At 43.6% G+C, this 17566-nt stretch overlaps 1 protein-coding gene across 4 annotated transcripts in view; it reads left to right on the top strand.

Moving 5' to 3' along the window:
• prkcz (protein kinase C, zeta) overlaps window positions 1–17566 on the top strand; it is a 176774-nt gene that overhangs the window by 126581 nt on the left and 32627 nt on the right. For all 4 annotated transcript variants that reach the window (XM_034086343.1, XM_034086346.2, XM_034086344.1 and 1 more), the window contains 3 exons: window positions 1841–1896; window positions 3450–3644; window positions 17440–17537. In XM_034086343.1, the coding sequence (XP_033942234.1) occupies window positions 1841–1896; window positions 3450–3644; window positions 17440–17537 (349 nt within the window). The remainder of the gene's footprint in view (window positions 1–1840; window positions 1897–3449; window positions 3645–17439; window positions 17538–17566) is intronic.

The following is a 17566-nucleotide window of genomic DNA, read 5'->3' as shown; positions in this document are numbered from 1 at the left end:
AGACAACAAATCAACATACTGTACTGTATGGAGGACTGAACGTTCACCAAGGAGACTGCTGTTCATGGCGTGTGTGAAGCCAGAGTGGATGCATGTGTCATGATACTTCCATACTTAAATAACATCTCTTTCCATAGTTATCTATGTTACTGTAGTTACGGCAATTACATCTTTTTGACTGATGACTGTATGCCAAAGAAATGGACACGCGTTGCTGCACATTTGTGAAATGCTCCAAAAATGTGGAACAAACTTTTAAGAAGATATCACAGGAAATAATTGAAGGAAATTCCCAAGCAATTACCAACTTAAAAACATATATTAAATTATATCTAATATGCATTAAATACATGACATATTTATTTCTAATGAATGAATTGATATTCTAATGCACCACAAGCCAGTGGAAGAACAAACCACTCAGCACTTTTATTAAGACTGCCACTTCGTCACTTAGAGGTAGGGTAGGTCATTCGCTTCAGAAACACTTTTTGTTATATTCAATGAATACATTAAATGCTTCATCTGTGGAAGCCGTAGTACTGTAAAAAGCACCACCAATCGGCCCGGCTAAAATAACTGGATGGCCTACCTGCCTGTCAGCCTTCCATCTGTGCACAAACGTATCTCATGGAGGCATGTGGCGCAGTGGGTAGTGCGTTGGAGTTGGGATCAGGGTGGCACAGGTTCAAACCCCACTGCAGTCAGCATGTCGTTGTGTCCCTGAGACACTTCACCCCAAATTGCTCCTGTGGGGATTGCCCACAGTATTGAGTATGTAAGTCGCTTTGGATAAAAGCGTCTAACAAGTAACATGTAAAAAAAACAAAAACATGTAATCTCGTGCCCTCATTGGTCATGTGCGCGAGTGTGTTGGAGGAGGGGCTCTGTAAGCAAGTCTGAAGGAAGGGGCAGATTTTTTTCGGCTGCGTACTTTCAAATTCTAGCGCACTCGAGCTGGTTTCTCCATTCTTACCTACCTTTAAAGATTCCCTTTTTGTACTGTGTATGGTTCATGTTGTTTTATTAGCCAGTGCCAAAGATATTTCCATTTGATGTAAAATAAACACACCGCATCATATAAACATTTATATGTTTTACATTTGTGGCTGTGTCACCCTGCGACTGTAGCGGGCCAGTGTGTGATAGTATGAACACATATATCAGAGGTTGCCTGGGGGGGGGGGGGGGGGGGGGGTGCTAACCTTCTAGGGTTAAAGTAGGTCAGTCTTTATTTTTGTGGAACTGTCTGGTATTAGACTAATCTCTGAGCGAACGCACAGACCACTCTTACATCTCTTTGTGAAACTGACTCTGACTTGATAGTCATTTACCTTAGCGTTCACAAACTCACATAGGCAACATGAAATACTTTACATAGCTCCCTGGAGTTTAAATGAGCAACAATAAAGATAGCCACGAACAGATCTGCCAGGGGTGTGGCAGTACAGTATTACTTAATGGAACTATGTAAGATACTATTCACCCCAAATATCACATGTACAGTAGGATGTATACAGGTGAGGATGAATGCATATCAGAATGGCTTCACCTCACATTCACTATCATCCTTTATGTAAAGTGTCTAACTGAAGTGCTTCTCTCTGAGCTGTACATCTTATTAAAGGGACTGTGGACTCATGGAGGGTCTGTTGGGGGGTCCCTGAGACGGGATGCTCTGAGGATTGACCTAGTTCTGCGTTCCCTAGCTGCACTTCATTCTATGTTCTGTTGCTCCCTCTACTGGCCAAAAAGACCCTCATGTTAAACCCTCAGTGCAGACTGTCCCCCTCTAAATGTCTCCCTCATGCCACATGATGTTCTGTGTCTCTGTCCACAGTTCCTTTTCTACCACACAACTGTTCGGTCGATAAAGCAGAAGATGCAGATACAGAGGTGAGAAGAAGATCTGCACAATGTCATAATGTAAATGTTATTTATGTACAATGATATTCCCATGCTGCTTATATGAATATAGGTATATATTCATTTTCTTTAATATTTGTTTTGTCTGATTTTTTTTTCAAATGTTATCTTCTTATTCCAGATTCTGACTTCATTTTTAATGTTTTAAAAAAACGATTGTTACTCTGTTATGGATGCTCCTAGGGCCGCCCCTCGCTACAGGCCGATTACGCAGACTGCGTGGGGCCTCACCTCGCGGGGCCTCACCTCGCGGGGCCTCACCTCGCGGGGCCTCACCTCGTGGGGCCTCACCTCGCGGGGCCTCACCTCGCGGGGCCTCACCTCGCGGGGCCTCACCTCGCGGGGCCTCACCTCGTGGGGCCTCACCTCGCGGAGGGGGCCTCACCTCGCGGAGGGGGCCTCACCTCGCGGAGGGGGCCTCACCTCGCGGAGGGGGCCTCATCTTGCGGAGGGGGTCTTATCTTGCGGAGGGGGCCTCATCTGAAGCGCAAATGCGGCGCACCTACTGCCGAGATGCCGTGGTTTTGGTCCGACCTCCTCCAGCGTCATAACCCACCGGGCGCGTTTCAGAAGCGGAGCATCTTGCGTGCCGGCTCGCAGTTTTTGTTGATTTGGGAATATTTCCTGGACAGGCTACTCTGTGCAGACAAAGTTAATAATAGTTGTAATATTCCACTTATGAACGACATGAATCAAAGATGCGTTGCTGTATTTTATTGGAGATTGCTGTGAACGCCGCGGCGCAGCTGTAACGGCCCGTCCACACGGCGGTGTGCGTTGAGGCTTCAACGCTTCTGCCCATTCACTTTGAATGGGGTGACGTCAGGCTTTGCCAAACTGCATTGTGGTTCCGTCGCTTCGCTTTGCTCGCTTCAAAAGTTGAGCAATGTTAAACTTTTGCCATTCAAATAATATGCCAGGACAAGCTCTAGCCAATCAAACCGCGTGCTTGTGTGTCCGGGGCGGGACATTCATGTGATTGGTTTTTGGTCGAGTTTCAGACACGCCCACCGGGAAGCTTCAACGCACACCGCCGTGTGGACGCTGCATCACACACCTTGCATACCGCTATTTTACTGTCTTTTTCGGACACCTTAAAATCCTGCCAGACTGTTGAAGCCATTTTAGCGAGCTTGTTTTGCCGCGCACAGAGAAAAGTGTCATGTATTTTACGCCATCGGCCTTCATAGAGAGCACCGATCGATCGGCAGAGAGTGAATATCGGCCGATATCAATCGGCGGCCGATCGATCGGAGCATCCCTACTATTTATCGTTTATTTGATTTGATTTTAAAATGGAGCAACTGTCAGAAAACACAATCCTCCCCAGATAAATAAAGTATTATGATTTTGATTGAATCATTATGATTTAATCAAACTTTTACAATGATTGCTCTCTTTGTCCTTGTTCAACTGCAGTCACAAGCTGCAATAATATGTTCTACTTAATCTTAAACCTCGTAAGCCTACCTGTATATGTATGTGATAGTATCTGTGCACTCACTGCATTGTGCCCTCTTCAGGACATCAAGGCGGTGGTGGACGGGATTGACGGCATCAAGCTGTCCCCCGGCCTGGCCCTGGGGCTCGGGGACTTCGACCTGATCCGGGTGATCGGGCGGGGGAGCTACGCCAAGGTGCTGCTGGTCCGGCTGAAGAAGAACAAGCAGGTGTACGCCATGAAGGTGGTGAAGAAGGAGCTGGTCCACGATGATGAGGTGAGACAGAAAGGATGTGACACAGGTACACCGTACTAATCGAAAATCAGAACTCTCTAAAGCAGGGGTGTCAAACTCAATTTCATCGCGGGCCACATCAGCATTATGGTTGCACTCAAAGGGCCGGTTGTAACTCTATAAATATACATATAAATATATAATATATATAAAATAATGTGTTATATTACATTATTGCCTCTGAATTGGATTATTATCGGATAGGATAATGACTTAGTAATTAACTACGTCTGAAAGCAAATAATTGCAAGTCTCTTCAGTGCGCATGTCACAAAACGAGATGCATTGTGGGACATGTAGTTTATGGGCAACCTGATTCTGTAAAGCGGCATTTAATCGTATAATACACGTATTACATTCTTTGCAAGCTCTTGCGGGGCCACATCAAATGAAGTCGCAGGCCGGATGTGGCCCCCGGGCCTTGAGTTTGACACCCCTGCTCTAAAGATACACACATATGTCCCCTGTTGCCCTGCGATCATGCATTCAGATGCAGACATGTGTTTATAGAGAATACAGTGAAACAAGAACAAAATCATTTTTTGATAGCCTGCTGATGATGTGGTTCCGCATTTCAAAGTAAGAGCATGGAGTCTGGTTACGCAAAGGCAAACATAAATCATACATGGAGCAAGCTGAGGGAGATGAAGGCCACTAGACCTACATGTGTCATGGCCAGAACACATTGGTGAGCTGATGGCTCTCCTGTGTCCTGAGGGTCTGTGTGTGCCCCTTCTTAGGGTGTCCCACACTGGTAGATCCATACATGTGCGTTCCTCTCAGCTCTCACCTCAGAATGGCAGTTGCCACACAATGTCTTAACTAGTCTTCATTTGATGTGGACTAACAGGCACTTAATGAATAAGATAAGATGTACCTTTATGAATCCCCGTGGGGAAATTCAGTAGTTTAACCGCAACAGGGTAAGGATGAGAAACAGGACAGCAGATTAATACAATTAAAGATAAAATCAAAAAATGATAAAAAAAAACTATGAAATAAGAGATGAATTAAAGTGAACATATATACATATTGGGTCATATATACATATTATATACATTTATTTGTGGAAACAGTGTGTTTTTATGTCCAGTTTGTGTCACATTGTTGAGCCCTTGTTGTGCAGCCTGATGGCTCCAGGCACAAAGGACTGTCCGGGGCGCTTGGTGCTGTGCCGAGGAGGGATGGGTCACTGTGTGTGTAACCATGAGCCATCTACGATATCACAACAAGAGAAAGAGGAAGCCGCAACCCTCAATTACCAATGTATGTGTTTATGATCAACAGCGTTATGGCAAATACTGTTTATATTCATTCAGTCCAAATACTCAATTCCCCCGTAGCTCCCCACATCTCATCACATAGTCCATGACTTGTGATAAACAGCACTCAGTAATGTTAGGCAAGGCAAGGCAAGTTTATGTATATAGCACTTTTCAACACAAGGCAATTCAAAGTGCTTTACAAAAAATGAAAGACATTAAGAAAAAGGCATTTAAAACCAGTCATTAAAAAGAAAAGCTAATAAAATAAACATTAAAAGAAAATATACATGGATAAAAGTTACAGTGCAGTCTAAGATATGAATAGTTCAATTAAACATTAAAAGAAAATATACATGGATAAAAGTTACAGTGCATTCTAAGATATGAATAGTTCAATTAAACATTAAAAGAAAAAATACATGGATAAAAGTTACAGTGCAGTTTAAGATGTGAATAGTTCAATTAAAAGCAGCGACAAAAAGAAAAGTCTTCAGCCTGGATTTAAAAGTAGTCAGAGTTGCAGCGGACCTGCAGGTTTCTGGGAGTTGGTTCCAGATGTTTGGAGCATAATAACTGAACGCTGCTTCTCCATGTTTAGTTCTGACTCTGGGGACAGAAAGCTGACCAGTCCCTGAAGACCTGAGAGATCTGGATGGTTCATCATTTAGCAGGAGGTCAGAAATGTATTTTGGGCCTAAACCATTCAGTGCTTTATAAACCAGCAGCAGTATTTTGAAATCTATTCTTTGACACACAGGAAGCCAGTGTCAAGACTTCAGAACATGAGTGATGTGATCCACTTTCTTAGTGTTAGTGAGGACTCGAGCAGCGGCGTTCTGAATCAGCTGCAGCTTCCTAATAGATGTTTTAGTGAGACCTGTGACGACACCATTGCAGTAGTCCAGTCTACTGAAGATAAAAGCATGGACACGTTTTTCCAGATCCTGCTGTGACATTAGTCTTTTAATCCTAGATATATTCTTTAGGTGATAGTAGGCTGATTTAGTAACTGTTTTAATGTGACTGTTGAAACTCAGGTCAGAGTCCATGACTACACCTAGATTTCTGGCTTTTAAACGTTCTGCCTTGGCTCCAAAAACCATTACCTCAGTTTTATCTTTGTTTAATTGGAGAAAGTTCTGACACATCCAGTCATTGATTTGTTCAATGCACTTACTCAGTGTTTGAATTGGAGCATAGTCTCCTGGTGAAATTGTTACGTAGATTTGTGTGTCATCTGCATAGCTATGGTAACTTATTTTGTTGTTTTTCATTATCTGAGCCAGTGGTAGCATGTAGATGTTAAAGAGAAGAGGCCACAAGATTAGATTAGGTTAGGGTACTCTGTATGAAATATTTGTGCCCATAGGGGCTTCTTACGAATGAATGCAGAGTTCAGGTGCTATACTGGTGATGTGTGATCAGTACAAAATACAAATCAAAGTTCACGAGCAGTATTTGAGGGTTATCTTCAACATGGTTTCTGTCGTTGGGCTTAGTTAAGCCCTGAGCCTGTTTTTCAGGTCTCAGGCTCGAAAATGACATTCCCAGAACAAATGACCATATCTTCCCTTCTAAAAGGGGTAAATTAATCATCTTTTTTCTCAAAGCAATGATAAACCTGTGAGTTGGATGTAGAAGTGTCAGAATCAATATGGATGTTTTTATTTTAAAGTAAATTCAGATTGAACACAGTAAAAAAAACATTACTTATAGTGAAAATGGATTGAATGATGGAATCGGAGACTGAAAGCTTTAGGAATACAAACTATAACATACAATAAGTACCCGGTATCAAGATTGGTGCAAAACAAGTGACATTTGACCTTTTTAGAGAGATTTAGAAAAATTCCCCTCGGTCGATTTTGAATTTTTTTTTAACAGTTAGAGCCAGTGGGGGCCGGCCCATTGGGGCGCTAGGGGCGCCGCCCCCCCTCTTCCCACATTAAAAATAAAAGATATATATATATATTTTAAAAATATTTAAACATTTTTTATTTTATTTTTAATAAACAAGGTAAATATTATATAATTGGTATCAGGAAAATGTATAATCTACAATAAAATCTCGTTCAAAATTGTGTTACGATGTCTAAAGTTACTGATAAATCACATGTTTCCTGCCTGGTCTTGCCCGTGTATCATTACCCTCTCTCGTCTGGGCGCTATGCACAGCGCCCAGACGAGAGTGCAGCAAGTGCAGCAGAAGCCAACTGTTGCTATCTTTAAACTATGCCGCCGAAACATAATTTCAGCCAATCAGCGTCGTCAAATCTGATGGTCACAGGGCGCCTACGTCAGCGCCCGGTGCAGTCTGTGAGTTGTTTGGACTCGTATCCAAGGAGACAAAACAGGAAGCTATCATACACTCTGGAAGCTATCATTAGCAGCTAATATGAAAACTCAGTTTTTGACATAAAAATGGAATTATGGATTATCAATAATTTTTTCAAAGTGACAGACACATTGGATTAACCTATGGATTAACCTTCAGCCGCGTTTTTCTCGTTTTTGATCAGAATAACAGCAAAAGGTGAGCATATCTCTGTGTTTTGCTAATTAAAGCTACGTTGTGTGATGTCTGTATTTGCTTCCGCTGTCGCGAGTTCTAATCGCTCAGTGATGATACTTATATTTCTAGAATCTGTGGAATCTCAGCTTGTTGACTAAGCTTGTTTGTGCATATCCGATAAGTATATCGATTGATTTATACCTAGAGTGTGTTAGCATTTTTTCGCTCCTTTAGACACTTCTTGTGAGACTTGTGTTGTCTCAGTAAACATGGTTCATATCATCAGTTAGCTGAGTTTCTTCCAGTTAAATGAGTAGGACACATGAATAGTTTATTACATTTTAAGAAGCCCTGAGACACAGTTTCGTGAGAACAAAAACGGGGGGGAAAAGCCCCTTAACAGGTTAAATGGGAATTAAATCATTTTAAGTAATTTTGAGTGTTCCCAAAGCCCCGGTATTCTGCAGTTTGTGTGGGCCTACTGTACTGTTGCACAGTTTATACTGTAGAAACTATGTCCAGGACAAGGTGTTTGGAAGTTTTGGAAGATTCATAGCTAACCACACTGAAGATTATGGAGGTATTGATCAGGCTTCTCATATTTTTAAGCCTCAATTCCCCCCCCCCCCCCCCCCTAACATCACCAGAAGTCATAATTTAAGGGGTCTTTTCTAAAGAAAAATGAGCGGGGGTGCATCCCCCCGGACCCCCCTAGTATTGTTTGGTCACCATTTCCACAGCCCCTCCTAAAGTATTTTCCACCAGCCGACACTGGTTAGAGCCAATAGAATCGAGGGGAAGTGCCTAAAATCCATCTAAACATTACCCATTGGTGAATGAGTGATGCGTAGCCAGAATGCCCAAAACCGGAAGCTGACATACACTCTCGTAGCAGCTAATATGAAATCTCCATTATTGACATAAATATGAAGATGGATTATCAGTAATAATTTCAAAGTGACACAGACACATTAGATTAACCTTCAGCAGCGTTTTACGCATTTTACACATTCATAGTTTGTTAAATGTTAAGAAGCTCTCAGACGCTGTTTCTTGCAAGATGTTGCGTTTTGCTCCTGGTATCGGGGGCATGGGGCAATGAATATTCAACAATTTAAACTGATCTGAAATCTGTTTTGATTCTAGTTTCTTTAACATTAACATTTTCTGCTTTACTTTGAATTATCACTATGGGCTTGAAGACATTGTGATGGGTAATTCCCACGTGACCTCTGACATTTTACTCATTATTTTATTTAGCAATACCTTTTATATACCAATTATAAATGTGTTCGAAGCTGCAACAAAACAGTGTTTTAAATACACTGTTAATAATTTCATTGTCAAATAACAGTTAGATACAGAGACTACAGAATTATTGTTTAATTAACTTAACTCCCGTTTTGTTTTATAATCGATTTTATCTAGTGCTTTCAATCGATTAAAAATGTATCTGTGTTTCATCTTCATTACGAAGAAGTATAGATACAAGATCGTTAACGTTGACGGCCCTCATTTAAACAGTATGTTGTGTTGTACTGCATTACAGCATATAAGATGAGCAAGACTGTGGGCTTTATGGTATTTGTACAGTATATGACAGCATGTTACATTAAATAAAGGCTAGGAAAATCTGCTGCTGGAAAAAGGAGTTGAAAAACAGTAAGCATTTTGACACAGATGATAAGTGATTGCCTCTAAATCAAACATAAAAACTGACAATGTAAATAGTCAAATTTAGTAAATAATACATGTTGAAAGCTCTTCCCACTCCCTTTTTAAAAGCTTCCCGTTCCTTCCTGTTTGAAGTTATAAAGTCGGCCCTATAACAGCCCAAGTAAACATTAGTTAGGTAACTACATTGTCACACTGTAATGATGATTAACTTTAATACATAGACTGACACCATGTTAAGACAGTGGTTACATACATACATTACATTACATTGCATTTAGCTGACGCTTTTATCCAAAGCGACTTACAATAAGTGCGTTCGACCAACAAAATACAACCTTGAAGAAAACAGAATCATATAAGTACATCAGGCTTCATAGAGCAAAAACATTTCAAGTGCTACTCAACTGGCTTTAGATAAGCCAGCCCTTTATTAGTATATAAGTGCTTTGTTAATAGTTCTATCGCTCGAAGTGGAGTCGAAAGAGATGAGTTTTCAGTCTGCGCCGGAAGGTGTGTAAGTTATCTGCTGTCCTGATGTCAATGGGGAGCTCATTCCACCATTTTGGAGCCAGGATAGCAAACCCACGTGTTTTTGCTGATGGGAACTTGGGTCCCCTTCGCAGCGATGGTGCAGCGAGCCGTTTGGTTGATTCAGCACGTGCACCCCATGTGCTGGGGTGTACGGTTTAACCATGTCCTGGATGTAGGAAGGGCCAGATCCATTCACAGCATGTTACGCAAGTACCATTGTCTTGCAGTGGATTCTGGCAGTTATCAGAATCCAGTGGAGGGAGCGGAGGAGCGGCGTGGTGTGGGAAAATGTAGGAAGGTTGAAGACCAGACGAGCCGCTGCATTCTGGATGAGCTGCAGAGGTCGGATGGCACATGCAGGTAGACCAGCCAGGAGGGAGTTGCAGTAGTCTAGGCGTGAGATGACGAGAGCCTGGACCAGAACCTGCGTCGCTTTCTGGGTCAGCTGGGGACGTATCCTCCTGATGTTGTAAAGCGTGTATCTGCAGCAGCGGGTTGTAGCAGCGATGTTTGCAGTGAAGGACCGTTTGTTATCTAGGGTCACACCCAGATTCCTTGCAGTCTGAGTCAGGGAAACAATAGAGGTGCCGATGTTGATTGTCAGGTCAAGAGTGGGACAATCTTTTCCCAGAAGGAAAAGCAGTTCAGTCTTGTCAAGGTTGAGCTTGAGGTGATGATCAGACATCCACTGAGAGATGTCAGCTAGACGAGCAGAGATGCGTGCAACGACCTGGGTCTCTGAGCGGGGAAAGGACAGAATTAATTGGGTGTCGTCAGCGTAGCAGTAGTATGAAAAACCATGCGGGCTAATGACAGATCCGAGCGAGTTTGTGTACAGGGAGAAGAGGAGGGGACCAAGAACAGAGCCCTGAGGGACCCCTGTAGTTAATTGACAAGGGTCGGACTCGGACCCTCTCCAAGTAACCCTGTAGGTGCGGTCTTTGAGGTATGAGGTGAGGAGGGAAAGTGCAGAGCCTGAAACTCCAAGTTCTTGGAGAGTGCGAAGGAGGATCTGATGGTTCACCGTGTCGAATGCAGCAGACAGGTCCAACAGGATGAGGACAGAGGAGAGGGAGTCTGCTTTAGCAGTGTGCAGTTCCTCAGTGACAGCAAGGAGGGCAGTTTCTGTGGAGTGACCTGCCTTGAAACCAGACTGGTGCGGATCCAGAAGGTTGTTCTGATGGAGATAACAGGAGAGTTGTTTAAAGACAGCGCGTTCAAGTGTTTTAGACAGGAACGGGAGGAGAGAGACAGGCCTGTAGTTTATAACATCAGACGGGTCGAGAGTGGGTTTCTTCAGGAGAGGGTTTACTCTTGCCTCCTTGAGACTGTTTGGAAAGTGACCAGAAGTTAGAGAAGTGTTGATGAAATGGGTGAGAAACGGTAGAATATCAGGTGCGATAGTCTGAAGGAGGTTTGAAGGGATAGGGTCCAGAGGACAGGTGGTAGGGCGGGCAGAGGAAATGAGGGTAAGAACCTCACTTGGCGAGAGAGGGGAGAAGGAGGTTAGTGTGTGGGTGAAAGGAGGGTCTGGTGACCCAGCGGTGAGTAGAGGTGAGTCAGAAAAAGAAGAGCGAATATCATCAACCTTTTTTTCAAAGTGGTTAACAAAGTCGCTTGACAGAAGGGAGGAGGGGGAAGGGGCTTTGGGGCGGTCCAAGAGGGTGGAGAAGATGGAAAAGAGTTTTTTAGGATTGGAATAGGAAAATTGGATCTTATCTTGAAAGAAAGTGCTTTTTGTCTGAGAGATGGAAGCAGAGAAAGAGGAGAGGAGAGCCTGATAGGTTAGGAGGTCGTCACGGTGTTTGGATTTCCACCGTTTCCGCTCTGCTGCCCGAAGGACGGTTCTATTAGCACGCAGTGCGTCATTTAGCCAGGGAGCAGGAGGGGACTGGCGAGCCTGCCGAGATGTGAGAGGACAGAGAGAGTCCAGAGAGGATGAGAGAGTAGAGAGGAGAGTTTCTGCAGCAGAGTTTGGAGGCAGGAGTTGGAACGAGTCAGAGGAAGGGAGGGCTGAGAGCACCGAGGAGGCAAAGGTAGAGGGGGAGAGGGAACGAAGGTTACGGAGAACAGGTGCAGGATGAGAAGAGATTAGTTTGTTATGTTTGGAAAGGGGTAGAGAGAATGAAATGAGGAAGTGATCGGATGTGTGGAGCGGGTTTACAGAGAGGTTAGAAGTAGCGCAGTTCCTTGAGAATATGAGATCAAGAATATTGCCAGCTTTATGAGTTGGTGGGGACGGAGACAGTGAGAAAGCAAAGGCGGTTAACAGAGATGTTAGTTAGTCTATCTTCCCCGTCTGGAGGTTGAAGTCTCCGAGAAGTACAGCGAGAGGGCCAGTTTCAGGGATGTGTGAGAGGAGATGATCTAATTCATCCAAGAAGTCCCCCAAGGCGCCTGGTGGACGGTAGAGAACAACAATGGTTAATTGTATGGGATGGGTTACTGTGACGGCATGGAATTCAAAGGTGGAAGGAGTGAAGTTAGGTAGCTTGAAGAGGCAAAAGCTCCATTTGGGAGAGAGCAGGAGACCAGTGCCACCTCCTCTGCCAGTGGGTCTGGGTGTATGGGAGAAGGAATATGCTGTGGAGAGAGCTGCTGGGGTGGATGTGTTGGATGGAGTAATCCACGTCTCAGTGAGAGCAAGCAAATCCAGAGACTGCAGGGAAGCGTAGCCAGAGATTAAGTCAGCCTTAGGAACAGCTGACTGGCAGTTCCACAGGCCGCCTGAAACTAGATGTTGGATCTCAGTGGAGCATGTGGGATAGACGAGAGCAGGCCGGTTATATCGATTACGAGATACACGGGGCCAGTGATAATTGCGAGAAGACACAAACAGGAATGGAGAAAATACACATGATTATAGCATGAGGGGCTAAACAACCAAATAAAATAAAACACCAGCGACACTTAGCTCAATCAAAGTAGGATTTGCCTCCTCTTTGCCTCCCTCGTGACTCCCGCAGGACTCTCATGTCTTTGCCAGTCTTTGACTCCCGCAGGACTCTAATGTCTTTGCCAGTCTTAGCCTGTCTGACGCTGAAGCTGACATTCCATGAAAGTGGAACCTAATGGACACCTGATTGCTGAGTTCTCACAGCTGTGGGGCCACGTCCCTTTAATCAGTTCACTCTCTGCAGCTGGTGGCCCTCAAAAGGAAATAGAGACTGGCTTCCTCCTGACTTGTTATTGTCTTTTAAGTCAATTACATTAAACCCTAAGTTATAAAGTTATGAGTTTAACCCTTAATACAGTTACACCTACTCAATAAAGCTCTTAGTATTCTACAAATGTTTAAATCAAAGTTAACCCTAGCTGTCAGTTAGTTCAGTTTTAAGGTTTCAGTCAAATTACCTGTCCCAAGTTTCTGCCTGACAGACACAATTCCAGTCAGATCAACTACAGAGCATGTATACAGAGTACACACACTGAAACAGAGAAGTCTAAAAACAGAATGTTACTCACACAATTCTAGAAGTCTCCAGTTGCTTTCCTGTCGAAATCGAGTTGCACACTGGCAGGTCAGTGATTAGGATGAGATTTAAATACAGTTTCTGTGGGGGAAGTGGGGGGAGTGGCCTCAGATCACAGCTGATGGGCCTCAATTAGACTGGCTTCCTCCTGACTTGTTATTGTCTTTTAAGTCAATTACATTAAATACAGTGGGGCAAAAAAGTATTTAGTCAGCCACCAATTGTGCAAGTTCTCCAACTTAAAAAGATGAGAGGCCTGTAATTTTCATCCTAGGTATACCTCAACTATGAGAGACAAAATGAGAAGAAAAAAAAAAAATCCAGAAAATCACATTGTCTGATTTTGAAAGAATGTATTTGCAAATTATGGTGGAAAATAAGTATTTGGTCAATAACAAAAGTTCATCTCAATACTTTGTTATATACCCTTTGTTGGCAATGACAGAGGTCAAACGTTTTCTGTAAGTCTTCACAAGGTTTTCACACACTGTTGCTGGTATGTTGGCCCATTCCTCCATGCAGATCTCCTCTAGAGCAGTGATGTTTTGGGGCTGTCGCTGGGCAACACAGACTTTCAACTCCCTCCAAAAAATGTCTATGGGGTTGAGATCTGGAGACTGGCTAGGCCACTCCAGGACCTTGAAATGCTTCTTACGAAGCCACTCCTTCGTTGCCCGGGCGGTGTGTTTGGGATCATTATCATGCTGAAAGACCCAGCCACGTTTCATCTTCAATGCCCTTGCTGATGGAAGGAGGTTGTCACTCAAAATCTCACGATACATGCCCCATTCATTCTTTCCTTTACACGGATCAGTCGTCCTGGTCCCTTTGCATAAAAACAGCCCCAAAGCATGATGTTTCCACCCCCATGTTTCACAGTAGGTGTTCTTTGGATGCAACTCAGCATTCTTTCTCCTCCAAACACGTCTAGTTGAGTTTTTACCAAAAAGTTCTATTTTGGTTTCATCTGACCATATGACATTCTCCCAATCCTCTTCTGGATCATCTAAATGCTCTCTAGCAAACTTCAGACAGGCCTGGACATGTACTGGCTTAAGCAGGGGGACACGTCTGGCACTGCAGGGTTTGAGTCCCTGGCGGCGTAGTGTGTTACTGATGGTAGCCTTTGTTACTTTGGTCCCAGCTCCCTGCAGGTCATGGACTCGGTCCCCCCGTGTGGTTCTGGGATCTTTGCTCACCGTTCTTGTGATCACTTTGACCCCACGGGGTGAGATCTTGCGTGGAGCCCCAGATCGAGGGAGATTATCAGTGGTCTTGTAATGTCTTCCATTTTCTAATAATTGCTCCCACAGTTGATTTCTTCACACCAAGCTGCTTACCTATTGCAGATGCAGTCTTCCCAGCCTGGTGCAGGTCTACCATTTTGTTTCTGGTCCTTTGACAGCTCTTTGGTCTTGGCCATAGTGGAGTTTGGAGTGTGACTGTTTGAGGTTGTGGACAGGTGTCTTTTATACTGATAACGAGTTCAAACAGGTGCCATTAATACAGTTAACGAGTGGAGGACAGAGGAGGCTCTTAAAGAAGAAGTTACAGGTCTGTGAGAGGCAGACATCTTGTTTGTTTGTAGGTGACCAAATACTTATTTTACCGAGGAATTTAACAATTAATTCATTAAAAATCCTACAATGTGATTTCCTGGATTCTTTCCACCCCTTCCGGTCTTTCATACTTGAAGTGTACCTAGGATGAAAATTACTGTACAGGCCTCTCTCATCTTTTTAAGTGGGAGAACTTGCACAATTGGTGGCTGACTAAATACTTGTTTGCCCCACTGTAATACAATTGTGCAATCCCCCAGCACCAACAACTGAACAATCAACAGGAGGAAGCAATCAATCAAAGCTCGTCAGAGAATCATTGCACACCAACAAAAACTGATATGCGAAATCTGATATGTGGCAGTTGGATTCATGCAACACAATTGCAAATATCCTAAAAAAACGTTTAAAAGAAATGTAAAACTAAATTGTGATGAGTGCTTCCGCCTGTTGATTGTTCAGTTGTTGGTGCTGTGGGAGCCCACTAGATGGCGATATTGCTCAACAGATAACTCCTGAACAGTAAAGTGAAAACACAGGCTGATGTTTCCTACCAGGATCACTGTCCGCAGCTCCGCAGCTCCTGCAGCACCCAACACCTGTCACAGGCTGCATAACTCCACTCAACATCTTCTAATATGTTCTTCTCTTCCACATATACACACTTTCATTTTAAAACATTGTTCAATCCTAATGACTTGTGACAAAAGCAAAAGATCCACGAATGCAGTTTTACCCTAATGAATGGGATTTAAGGAAACAATCTTTCTAATGTTGTGATAGGACATTCATGTATTCATGGCTCTACTCACGCACACTCATTTAATAATGTATCTCTTTGGTACTGGCATCAAAGGGAGCTCTCTCAGACACGCTACTAAAGGGGCCAATACGAGAGATGTTGTCCTCGCATATTCTGCATAATTAGAGATTCCTCAAGTAATAATGAGTTGACCAGGAGGGATTTAGTATCAAGTACAACATATACATAAAAGATTAACCATCATCAACTTAATGACACTTTAAATTGGCATAAAACATCCTCGGCTCAGGCTAGGCACTCAGCTCTGGGACTGAAGTGCGGACAATTCAAACCACAGCTGACTGATACCAGTGCTGGAAAACGGATCTTTGCGCAGATACTGAAGGTTATTCATGCCAGTGGCCATACTTAAAGGAACCTTTTGTATTATTTAAACGCCTTCCTTTTTACCCGCTGTTGAGTTTCGCTTCAGTTATCCAAAGAATTAGAATAACTCCGGAGCATTTAAAAAGTCCGGCAATTACTTTCAAAATGTATTATGTGTTTTAATTCAAAGGAAAATGTAGGATTGAACCAGATTTGTCTTTTTTTAACCTTACAAAATAAAAAAATATCTTCTTTAAAACTGGTCTGACTGTGCTACAGCGTACGATTAAAAGACTTCATAAACCCTAGTCAAATAATAATAATTCCATCTGTAATGTCTTTGCCTGCACACACTATAACGAGTTACCACAATAGCAGACACATCTCTCTCAGCTCCAACACGGCAGCCCCTCACTGCATGCTTTACCTTCAGATAGAGATGAACCTGAAAGTGCATTTATGTTGTAATCTGTTTGCAGGACACTCGCTGGTAGAGTGGCTTTCTTCCTTCTGTTAGCATTAGCATGTTTTTAGCAGCTGACTGAGTTATCTGCACTGTTTGTCTTCAGAGTGGAAAGGGTCTGTCCTCCAGGGCCACGATTGGCTCTGCCGCTCTGGTTTCCCCTGTGGGGTCATCGTATTCATGCATCTGGTTTAACACAGCGATATCAACCCGACTTTTGAACCTCTCCCAATTTGTGTCATGATAATATTGGGTACAAATGTTGACAATATAATATACCTACATCGTGATGCTAATTGGTAAAAGGGTGCGTTGTGAAGTCTTTCTGCAGTAAACAAGAAAACAACTTCTTCAATTCTTGTTTTCTGCATGGAGTTCAGATCAAACATCACATTGTCTAATTCAGGGTGTCAAACATATGGCCCGGGGGCCAACACCTGCCCCCCAGAGGCTCCAATCTGGCCCACGGGATGACTTTTCAGAGTGTACAGATTACAGAGAAGACATGAACCCCAGTTTTCACAACTTGTATGCATTTGGTACGTTCACATTGTCAAGGCAGCGCCCCCTTCAGTGTGTACGGTGCTGTGTATAGATAGTTCATTACATGTGAACATTTTCAGGGAACAATTTGAAATGGTGGTTATTTATAGGTTGTTATGCTGGATTATACCAGTCTGGCCCACGTGAGGTCACATGTGGCCCCTGAACTCCAACGAGTTTCACACCTCAGCTCTGAATAGAGCATTAATGCTGTTGCTTTCATTTCCGCCTTACTCTTTATTTCCATATTGCGAAGCACAAAGCAAATGTAAGGGCTTGACAGACGTTATGAAAAGAGCTTCAGAATAAAGGTAAGACGGTGAATAGCTGCTCCGTTTCCTCTGACATGGCCAACGCAGTCCACTGACCAAAGGCACACGGCGGCTCCTCAGGAAGCTACCGGTCTTTGGGTAGATCTGGGAGGGGTTTGCAGCCTGGAGTGGCCCTGTACCTCTCACTAACAACGCCCTGGGTAATGGCCAGAGCCTGGAGGTAAGCCCCTCTCATAGGAGTGTGTATCTGTGCGTGTCTCCCCCTCTCTGTTTAACCACACAGAAAGTGTATCGATCAGACACATTGATTGTTAATACATTATCTCTCCGTGCGTCTCCCCCCCTCTCTCCAGGATATCGACTGGGTGCAGACAGAGAAGCATGTGTTCGAGCAGGCGTCCACCAATCCATTCCTAGTAGGCCTCCACTCCTGTTTCCAGACAGAAAGTCGGTAAGAGCACGAGGAGGCTGACATCTCAG

The sequence above is a fragment of the Pseudochaenichthys georgianus genome, chromosome 7 (genome assembly GCF_902827115.2).
Source record: "Pseudochaenichthys georgianus chromosome 7, fPseGeo1.2, whole genome shotgun sequence".
In the NCBI taxonomy this organism is placed as follows: Eukaryota; Metazoa; Chordata; class Actinopteri; order Perciformes; family Channichthyidae; genus Pseudochaenichthys; species Pseudochaenichthys georgianus.
This window is presented reverse-complemented; position numbering and strand designations above follow the sequence as displayed.